The sequence below is a fragment of the Oncorhynchus keta genome, chromosome 34, assembly GCF_023373465.1.
Source record: "Oncorhynchus keta strain PuntledgeMale-10-30-2019 chromosome 34, Oket_V2, whole genome shotgun sequence".
NCBI lineage: Eukaryota > Metazoa > Chordata > Actinopteri > Salmoniformes > Salmonidae > Oncorhynchus > Oncorhynchus keta.
Window position 1 is genome coordinate 57,920,013 of NC_068454.1, and position 11,655 is coordinate 57,931,667.

Genomic DNA, 11,655 nt, shown 5'->3' on the forward strand with positions numbered 1-11,655 from the left:
CACGGAGTGACATGCGCTCACACCTTTATCGGAATGTGTGAATGTGGCAGGTCGGTCTGGCCTAGTCTAAGCCTGCCTCCTCTGGAGAGAGAACCCGACTGTCTATTCGACGACGGAGATGGGAAGAGAAAAGAGGGAGCGCGGGAGAAAAGGAGAGAAGCGGCTACTGAAGATACCCGGATAAGGAGTCACATTCTTGATGGCCCACCAGTTCCATCAGGCGGAGCTAGGATTTGCCTGTGTTTACTCAGAGAGGGGAACACACTCACTCGCAGCTGTGCTCCAAATAAACAAAATAGCCATATGAATTTAACAGAGGAGAAAACACATATCTAATCTGTACAAGTAACATCCATGCAAGACGGGTCCGTCCAGGGTCGGCTAGGGTGAGCCAATCCATAACTTGGGTTGAGGAATTTGCGCACGTAAACACATCACACAGCGTCTTCAGAAAAGACGATGCGATGAGTAACAACTTATGGTACAGGGTTCAGTATCTGAACAAAAAGGGGTCCACTCCACATACATCCAAACACACACACACACACACACACACACACACACACACCTCCGATTATTCCACATCTGTGGTGATGTCACAGTCATTTGGTTTCATTTCTTGCAGATGTGGTGGGAGGCAATCAAGCCTAATATACCGGCCTTGGCACTTAGCTCAGTGTGTGAGCGCGCGAGTGCTGGGGCGAGGTGGGTAGCCGAGCCATATGAAAGACAAAGCCACTGCAGTGGTGTTGATGGCATGTTGGAACAAACAAGGATTGCTACGCCAGGACATCACTGTTATGAGAAAGCCTTGTGAGCATGCTGTGGTGGTGGAAAGATGTCAGGCCCTCTAATGCTCTCTGCTTGTATCGTTAGCATTAGCAACAGTGCTGGGCCTGGTTCAGGGCTGTTGAGAATCACTCTGTGGTGGGGATCAGAGCAAGCCACAATGCCTCAAAGTGATGGCCAATTAGGCCATGTGCTTGGTGAGTGAGAGCAACCCAAAAAAGGAGAAGACAAAAATCCATGACACTCCAGATGTAGAATGACTTCTGTCACATACATTAAGGGAGGTGTAAATCTAGCAGAGAATAAGAATACTGAAAGACGACAAGAGAAACAACATGTTTATCACGGGCGGGTGATCCTTCAGGACAGTCTGTCCCACAGATGTGGGTTTTTTGGCAGCCGCCTTTAAGTTCACGGAGCAGAAGCGTCTTGGGTCTTGAAAGACGCTATACATAACCCATGTATTACTACCATTAGAAGAAAGCAAATAGAAAAAGGTTTGGGCTGATGCGTTTGATTGATCAATGGATTTCTCGCAAAAACGTCACCCTTCCTCCTCATTGTTATTCATTTCATTGTTGTCAGCCAGTAGGTTTCTGGCAGGTCACGGTCCTCGAAATAAATGCTTTTGGGAGTTGACAAAGTAACAGGGGACAGCTACGAAAGGGACTTTTAAGTTACTGCATGGCGAATATATCTATGTAACATATACACACCCACGTCAATGGAGGACATAGGGCTGCAGAGTAAACAGTTGCAAAGAGGCACACACGGGGTCTCTCTCAGGTGTGTTGCAAGACAAAATTACACACCCTACCACGCTGTATAGATTATTGGATGACATTTACACCCCCCTCTGTTAATCATATAGGCCCATCCTATGATTTACAGCTTGATGTGACTTTGCTTGTTGGTTTTGGAGGCATGTTTGCTGTAGGAAAAATATATAAATACATATATATTCATGGCCTCCATTTATTGGAAAATGGGGAATGAGAGTGATGTTTATAACTGACTAGGCACTGTGGTGTGCCCTGCCAGTGTTCTAGGGCACATTATCTAACAGTGTTGCAAGTTTAGGCGAGGGGGATCGTCATGCATGCCAGAAGATGAAATCAACCATCAGACTGCCTAAGCCATCCTGAACACTGTCCTCACGTTGTTTCACAACAGTTCAACTGAGATGGCAGGTTACCACACTACAGACGTGCCATTAAAATGATGAACAATTTCGAACAGGATAACATTAAATCACGAGGGAAGGTGTTGATACTATCTAGACAGTCCATCTCAGTCTCACGTCAGGACTAGGGCCATGTGTTTTGCGCAGTCATGTGATATGCCCAGATTTTGTTTGTTTGTGGGTCACATGGTCCAGCATCATCCTCAGCCAATTGCTTTCATGTCTAATTCTTATTTTTGGACGAGGCTTAAAATACAGGATAAAGTCACATGATTGTTTTGTGGAAGGAGGGGACTAATTATGATTACACGCCTTTCAATATCTCAATAGCTATACTTCTCATAGTCTTGCAGTAGACTCTCATTCCCCACCTAAACATCTGCTTCGTCACGAGAACTATGGAGCTGGAGCTGACGTCATGCAGTTCCAACCGCAGCTCGGAGAGTGGACAGGGCTTTCTCACAAAATGTTATTGGAATAGCCAAACTCTTTAACAACATGCATTGGACAAGATCGGGTAGAGATGAAGGATTACTTGATGTCCATTCATATGAAGTCAAAATAAACATTTATGATAGAAAGAGGTGAGGGGAGAAGTGAACAACAACACATGGAAGAGAACGACATATGGCATAAATAACCTTTATAGCAGAGAGAGAGAGACGAGAGAGGAGAAGAGACAGCAGAACAGGGAGCACCTACGCTGCCTCCCGCAGAGGGTCAAACTCTCAGGATCGTATTGCAGTCATTTACCAACAAAGCAGCCGCTGGAGGAAGCCGTGCCCCCTCACAATAACACTGCAGCACCTGGACACCCACCCCCACTCACGCAGGAAACATGAGGTCAGCCCCCCCCTTTCACAGACAGGCCAAACACACTCCAGCTGCCTGCCACGCAGCCCCACACTCAATTGAAGGGTGCCTGGTTAGTGGCTAGTCTGGCTACCAGAGGAAGGCAGGAGGAAAAGGGAAATGGGGTTTGAGGATATAGGATACAGAAAGAAAAACCTGCTTTGTAGGTAATGCTTGACATGTCCATTTCAGGACCACTTGTATGCTCAATACCTTTATTAGGTTTGTTTTCTCTTCTGTAAAACTAGTTATTTTCCTATTGCCTCGGTAGCTTAACCAATATCTCACAGACCACAATAACAATTCCACTGAGAGTGTTTGAGAGTCAGCAAATAGACAGCAAGCAGACCGCAAAAAGGAACAACGACTGGAACCTTCCTCAACAGAGTTGGAGAAACAATTCAACATTGTAGTCTTTAGCGACCTGCAAGCACTTGACTGTGGGTTGTCCGTCATCATTGTACTATGGGCTAGAAACCGTCAGCCCCCAAACCCACCCACTAGCAATTCACTACACCCGCAATAATGTCTGCAAAATATGTGTATGTGACCAATACATTTGATTACAAGTCATTATGGTCCCACTGAAGTTTAAACATGACACCACTCCAAAACAAAGCACTACTAACCTTCAGCAAAACAGAGACCTCCAAAGAATGTGACCGTGGTCGCTTAAAATGCCATAGAGAGAAAAGAAGAGCGAGAGAGAGGCAAAACACATTATATACTCCATAAGCTGGGTCACGGCAGGAATGCCAGACACTACATATTGCATAAAGGATGTTGGTTTTATTGCCCTCTGAAAAAAAAAGTGACTGTAAAACCAACAGACTGGCCTTGTTGGCACAGCAGGACACTACAGATCACACAGCTCTTCATAGGAGGAAGTTGAGTTTATTTTTTATTCAACCTTTATTTAACTAGACATGTCAGTCAAGAACAAATTCTTATTTATAATCACGGCCTACCGGGGAACAGTGGATTAACTGCCTTGTTCAGGGGCAGAACGACAGATGTTTACCTCAGGGATTCGATCCAGTAACCGAAAACACTCTAACCACTAGGCTACCTGCCACCCCAGTTGTGGTGTACAAGTGAGAGGAAGAGCGGTTTTATTTCAATGTTGATGGCTTTGAGCTGAACTACCACTGTCCATATAGGGTCAGAAATGATTGACACCCTTGATAAAGATGAGCAATATGTTTCTAAAATAAATCATTCAAATAATGAGCTATATTGCATGCAAAAAAATGGTTTCTTTTACACGGATAAAATAGCTCAAAGAAAGAGATTTTGTTTAACAAGTAATCCTTTTTTAAATCAAAATGATTGACACCGACATTGATTAGTGATGTGCAGTTCGCAAACAATTCCTTATTTTTGAATACGCACTCCTTCGGCTCAGTGGCCGTGCTCCGACCAACAGCTGTCTGTCATATATGTGCGCAGGGAAAAAGATTGTCGCATAAAGAAGAAAATACATGGGCCTCCTGAGTGTCGCGACAGACCCGGGTTCGATCCCATGCGGTGTAACAACCGGCCGTGACCGAGAGTCCCATGGGGCGGCGCACAATTGACCCAGCGTTGTCTGGGTTAGGGGGGGCTTTACTTGGCTCATCGAGCTCTAGCAACTCCTTGTGGCGGGCTGGGCGCCTGCAGGCTGACTTCGGTCATCAGTTGAACGGTGTTTCCTCCGACACATTGGTGCAGCTGGGTTCCATGTTAAGCGGGCGCATGTAAAGAAGTGCGGTTTGGCAGGTCATGTTACGGCGGACGCATGACTCGACCTTTGCCTCTCCCAAGCCTGTTGGGGAGCTGCAGTGATGAGACGAGATCGTAATTGGATCGCAACGGGATATCACAAATTAGGGGAGAAAAGGGGGGTGAAATACACACAAAAAAAGTAATACATTTATAGAACTGATAATTGATCACATGGTGGAAAAATGTATGCAATTAATTTATTATGGAATGTTATGATGGACACAGATTTGCAGAACCAAAACATACACACAGCCTTTGCGCAACAAATTCGAACTCGAGAACGAATCGTTGGGGTGCTGCAGTTCACGAACGATATGGTGCCAATCACCCTCACGGCAGTCAAGCAATGCATTCTGCCAAGAGTTGTTCAAAAGCATCAACAAATTATCTTATTTGTATGCCTAGCAATCAACAAATAACTGTGCTTTAAACAATGTCACAAATGACAACTCCAATATACCCCTTATCATGACTCAGAATCATGACTCTTTCGAGTTCAGTTCATCGTTCACCGGTAGGGGGTCCTACAAGTCTGGGCATTACTGACTCAAATGAACAAAAATGAGTCAAAAATATGTTCTTTTGACTGAAGGAGTCGAAAAGAGCTGAGTCAGTAAAAAGAGACGAACTTGCAATCACTACTAAAGACTCTTATAAATAAAGTAGTCAAAGGTTTTGTATTCGGTCCCATTTTCGTAGCATGCAATGATTACATCAAGCTTGTGGCTACAAACTTGTTGGATGCATTTGCAGTTTGTTTTCGTTTTGGTGCCCAAGAGAAATGAATAGTAAATCATGTATTGTGTTATTTTGGAGTTACAAAATCAGTCAAATCTTACGCCTGATTCTGTTAGTGTTCCACCACAAATTCTTCGGCCACCCCCCCTTCATGTTTCTGTTTTCCCCTGCTTTTTCAGGTTTGGTTGTTATAGGTCCACAACCATGCTTAAACCACAGCAGGAGACCAGTTTTGAGGTCTGGAAAAATCTAAAAGACACTGTGGGTGTAGTTACCCTTTAATTTAACTGTGCACCATCCTGAGACCATTTGGTTAGTGATGTTACTGTAACGCTCATGATGCGGTTGCGGATTTCGCAAAACAAAATGGCCACTGGATTGATACAAACAATCATATCATTCTGCCAAGTAGGCATAGGCTACTTTGTAGTTAACATTTAATTGAGAAGGTTTTTGGGAACCTTTCCATCTACCAGAAGAGGTTGTCCAACATTAGCATCATGGCTAATGGCTACACAAAGTGGTAGACAAATGTGCAAATTCAGACAAGGGGATTCCTGTGCCGTTGCCGCTTCAGAAAGTTGACGGGAAAATATGAATTACTGATGCATTTTCTTCAGGTCTTATGATAATCTTTGGCATATTAACACATTTTCTAATACGTTCATTCAATACACTTAGTTGATATCCTATGTTCAATAAATGTTTTAATATTGTTGAGTTGCGTTTTAATGTCTTGATTCTGTGATTCCGTCCGTGTTCTCCGCAGCACTGAATTAATAAGGCCCTAGAGGGGGTCAAAGATCATATCCCCATATTGGTAACGGTGAGAGGTAAGCATGTCTTTGGGGGTATGATCTTTGACCTTCTGACTTTCATAAGTGACAATGTGATGCTACGGAAAAATGAAGAGCATCAATGTAGAAAGTAATCTAATTCCCATCCAATCTAATTTCATAAATCAAATGTAATTTAATATAGATCAACGAGTACTATTATTTATATCCATGTTTATGAAACAAGCTTTGTATTTGATCTGTTGAATCTAAGGTTTTTGCGTAAGATTTAGTGGTAAGACACTTACTTCCGTCCTCGTTTATGAATCAAGCTTATTTTCTTATTTAAAATAATTTATGAAGACATACACTACAATACCAAAAGGTATGTGGACACATGCTCTTCAAACATCTCATTCCGAAACCATGGGCATTAATATGGAGCTGACCCCCCTTTTTCTGCTATTACAGCCTCCACTCTTCTGGGAAGGCTTTCCACTAGAATTTGGAACATTGCTGGGGGTGGACTTGCTTCCATTCAACCTTAAGATCATTAGTGAGGTTGGGCATTGATGTTGGGCGATTCGGCCTGGCTCGCAATCAGCATTCCAATTTATCCAAAAGGTGTTTGATGGGTTTAGGTCAGGGCTCTGTGTAGGCCAGTAAAGTTCTTCCACACCAATCTCAACAAACCATTTCTGCATGGACCTCGCTTTGTGAACGGAGGCATTGTCATGCTGAAACCGGAAAGGGCCTTCCCCAAACTGTTGCCACAAAGTTGGAAGTACAGAATCATCTAGAATGTCGTTGTATGCTGTAGCCTTAAGATTTCCCTTCATTGGAACTAAGCGGCCAAGCCCGAACCATGAAAAACAGCCGCAGACCATTACTCCCCTCCCACTTAACTTTACAGTAAACATCTGCATTGCGACAGGTAGCGTACTTCTGGTAGATGGTGAAGTGTGATTCATCACTCCAGAGAACGTGTTTCGACAGCTCCTGAGTCCAATGTGGGCGAGCTTCACACCACTCCAGCTGACGCTTGGCATTGCGCATGGTGATCTTAGGCTAGTGTGAGGCTGCTCGACCATGGAAACCCATTTCATGAAGCTCCCGACGAACAGTTATTGTGCTGGCTTTGCTTCCAGAGGCAGTGTGGAACTCTGTAGTGAGTGTTACAACTGAGGACAGGCGATTCTTATGCATTAAGCGCTTCAGCACTCGGTGGTCCCGTTCTGTGAGCTTGTATGGCCTACCACTTCGCGGCTGAGCCATTGTTGCACCTAGAATAGCAGCACTTACAGTTGACCGGGGCTGCACTAGTAGGGCAGAAATTTGACAAACTGACTTGTTGGAAAGGGGGCATTCTACGACAGCGCCACATTGAAAGTCAATGAGCTCTACAGTAAGGCCATTCTACAGCCAATGTTTGTCTATGGAGATTGCATGGCTGTGTGCTCGATTTTATACACCTGTCAGCAATGGGTGTGGCTGAAATAGCAGAATCCACTAATTTGAAGGGGTGTCCACATACTTTTGTATATATAGTGTAATTGGAATGGTGCCGCGATTTATAAATTAGATTGGGCATCTGTTATACTGTACCAACACACCCAGAAGAGGGGCTCCTTTAAAGAACACTGTAGTTTGTCAGACTTCTGACATTTTAGTGAGAGAGGTTAAGGGTGCGTTCCTCAGCTAAGGCGAGGTGACGCAACAACCAATGGGGGAACTTTGCTGGTTCACGCTCGGTTCATAGCCAAACTTAGGTTGGTCCCTAAGTGTACCTAGGGGCCAACCTAAATGATGCCGCCGATGGAATTAGAGTCACCACCCTCTTTCAATCCGTAGATGGATATTGAGAATAAAAATACATACGAAGAAAACAATATATACACGGGACAAGACAAAACAGACGTCCGACTGCTACACCATCTTGGAACCGAGACATTAGCCCAAACAAAGCACACCCTATTTTAAAGTTGATACATACGCATCCAGGTATACTTATGTTTGTGAGTCAACTTATTTGAATGACATTATTTTATATGTTATTAACAGTGTGCTCCACTTGAAGTAGAAATTGAAAATAAAATTATTACTTGAAACAAAACTACAAGAAGTGTGTTAACTGCTAAACAACTGCAATAATGGTTGCTTTGGTTGTCAACAGCCTTGTGGCTATTGTAGTCTTTTGAGTGTAGAAAAACAGGGATCTCTAAAGATGTCCCAGGTGGGGCAGGAGGCAGGAAGCATGGAAGGGAGAACCAACTGCACAGGCAGGCACCTTACCTAGTCAGTCTGGAACCCACAGTAAGCGTGGTAACACAGCTATTTTAAGGGTATGATTTATCTTCCCTTTCTCGCCCAATGTAACATGTGTGAAACGGCAACAGATGAGACAGCAACATTCCCAGGTTTTCCTGCTTATTCCATACTGATTCCAGATGTTTTCTAACCAGGATTTCAGGAAAACCAGGGAATTTGGGGAAAGTTCAACCCTAAATATGGCTAGCATTTACAGTACTATGCAACTATGAAAATTCACATAACTCAAAACACAGCAACATACCCATCCCAAACACATGGCCACATCCCATTTCTTCTTGCCACTGAGAACTGCTCAGCCTTGGGGACTGACCACCGAGTCAATGAGGAGGGAACTACTCAGCTACCTACCTGCATCAGTGCCAGGATGCCCCAGGCATGCTAGTCTTGATGACAGCTAGTCTTGATGTCTGTCACCTTTCCTACTATACTTATAAAAGGAGATGCTTGTAGTCGTTTAGGTGGGAGCTATTGACCGGTTGTTGCTTTAGAAATGTGAAAAGTATACACTTCGTATTGAAATTGACATATCATTAGTCAAAAGATCCCATTCTATGAGGCTCTTATGCTTGACACGTGAAAACAAAAGCGTACATGCTGTTATGGCATTACTTAATAACTCCCTTTGTTGCATTGCCCAGCAGAAAGCTAACATTTAAGTATAGTCTAGTCTCTAGTCTCTCTATTTCCAGTTGTTCTCAGGTTACTTAGTGCCAGTAGTATAATATGAACAAAACTGCTACAAAGTAGGCCATTTCTAAATTGTCTGATGATCCTTTTTTCCTGTCCTGACATGGATTATACGCATTACTGTATCTATCATTCATTCATTCATAATCCCGGAGCACTACTGAATTTATTTTCATTAGCCTCACCTTGCAAATTAAAAGTTCAAAACTGAAAAATTCAAATTAAAAGTATTTACTTCAATAAATGCACATTAGGCCTACATTACTGACGTCATAAAATGCGTAATGAATGGGATTCGAAATAGCACAAACGAATGATTAAAAAGAAAGAATGCACATGGATTCATTGATGAAAACCAAAGAATAAGAAACGTGTGTGTGGGCCAACTCTAGATTTTACGTAGGTCTACCCAAGAATAGTGGCGATAGGATGGAGAAAAGTTTGCAATTAATTATTGAAGGTAGAATGGGTGATTGCGCTTACCCGACGTTATATCTGCTGTTGAATGCACCTTTGCGATTTGACAATCGAAGCCCACCTCTCGCGCTGTGTCACCAGACATTCAAATGATGAGAATTGCAGCCGGTATACCGGTCGCTACTCCAGTGGGCAGATTATTATACTGTACAACTTTTCCCGTTCCTTTTCCACTGCAGCCTACTCAGACCTCTAACTGTACAATGCTGAAGAGTGACAGAGTTCACCTACTGTCTATGAGGAAGTTAGTGTTGAGTCACAAGACCCCGCCCCGATATTGGAGAAAAATCTCCTCCTTCTGACTTCGAACCCTCGGACTGTGCTGCGCTTTGGTCATGTACTGTGGGCCAGGGATGGGAAATGGCGGCCTCCCAAAATAAATCGGGGAGAGTAAGAATAGTAGAATACACAAGGTGCAATTCCTAAATTTGGTTATGCCTTAGCAGTTTTTCTATTGTTATGTCAGTCACTGACAGTCACTCAAGTAGCCCATAGTCTAGACAGCTATCCAAACGTGTATTAATAACGGTTGAATTGCTGACCAGGACCCCCATTGATCTGCTTTGTCACTCTCACTCAGATATATTAAATGTGGGTACACAGAGCCGCTGCTGCCCTGGTCATGTAGATGTTTTGTGGCCCCCACCCGCATCAAGGTTGCCCATCCATTATGTAGGCCATATTATAGTAGCCCTTCCTCAGTAGGGCCTACTCTCCCCGCATTGGCCTAGTTTACATCAAATTTGAACTCCAGACTGTTTGCTCCAATGTCACCTGACACCGCATGAATAGACATGTAGTGTTGATGGATTTGCCTACATTTGCATACATATATAATTTAGGCAACTGTTGAGCGAAGAAGTTGATTGACATTGATAAAGTTGTTTTTGCTGATAACAAAATATATTCACACCTTACACAGATGCAAGTTCTCCCAAAAATAACTTCATGTAAATGGTGATTTGATTGAAATCTAGGCTTGAGCTGATATCATTATTTTGCTAGACACACATGACAAGTAGGTGGGGATAACAGACAACAGGTAGGCCTGGGTTATACACAACACTGACAATCAAACTTGCACAACAAATATGGACAATAAGCCTACTGCTGTATTGTGTTGGTGTTATGGACTTGAATTGCCGTAGCGTAGTGTTCATCCAATGTTGTCAACAAGTGCATAATGGGCCCTGGGGGATTGGTATTGCTTTCATATCCTTTGGTCATTCTTTCATTACGTTTTCTGTTGTTGTAAATGTATTGATAGATTTTACACGTGTTAAACTGAAACGTATATGTGTGGATGTATTTTTGTGACCAGTATCAGTACTTTCTCTTATTTTCCCAAAACTGCACAGCTGTTCTTTCTCTTAACTCAGGCATGATCTATCTGGCGCACTTTGCCCCAATATGGGTAATTATCTCACTTCCTGTTTCGCTTCGTCTTCTGTTCTCCTCTTTTTCTCATTTGTCTCATCTTGACGATATGAGTCAACAAGAGGGAGCGTTCTCAATATAAATGTCAACAGCTGTACAGTATGTCCTTGGGTTAGAAATGAAATACTCACCTTAAATACTCACCTGAGTAGAAGTGCTGCTCTAGGATCAGTTTGGCCTTTTAGATAATAATGAATACGATTATAAGGACATGAAGGTACCTGATCCTAAGATCAGCACGTCTAGAAGCTTTTTCTATACAGTCCCTAGAACAGTGGAGAGGTTAATCCAAGTGTTATAGAACATGATGTTCACACATGCATCCCCCTACACCATGGTATTGTTCTGGTCTGAACAGGCGTGTTTTGATCGTCAAATTTTATTTAGACTACACGGAGACAAGTGCCTAGGCTAGTACTAGCAGATCACCATTTCGTGTGGTTCTGCACTCAGCCCAAACCCCCTTTACATAACTAGGCATAAGTGCCAACTGGGTGCCAACAGTACCAGTTCACTGAGGACAAGAAAAAGATGGACGTGATAAAATAAATCTATGTTTTCAAATAATAATAAAAAAAGGAATAAGGAAATAGTTTTGAGCACTGCTTTGATTATTCTTAA

General features: G+C 43.0%; 1 protein-coding gene across 1 annotated transcript in view; it reads right to left on the reverse strand.

Annotated features, from left to right (window-relative positions):
* The window catches only part of LOC118367361 (four and a half LIM domains protein 3-like), a 42,317-nt gene extending 32,418 nt beyond the window's left edge, over positions 1–9,899 (reverse strand). The window contains exon 1 of the mRNA XM_035750744.2: positions 9,604–9,899. Within this exon, the coding sequence (XP_035606637.1) occupies positions 9,604–9,682 (79 nt within the window). The 5' untranslated portion in view covers positions 9,683–9,899. The remainder of the gene's footprint in view (positions 1–9,603) is intronic.
* Between the last annotated feature and the right edge of the window lie 1,756 nt (positions 9,900–11,655).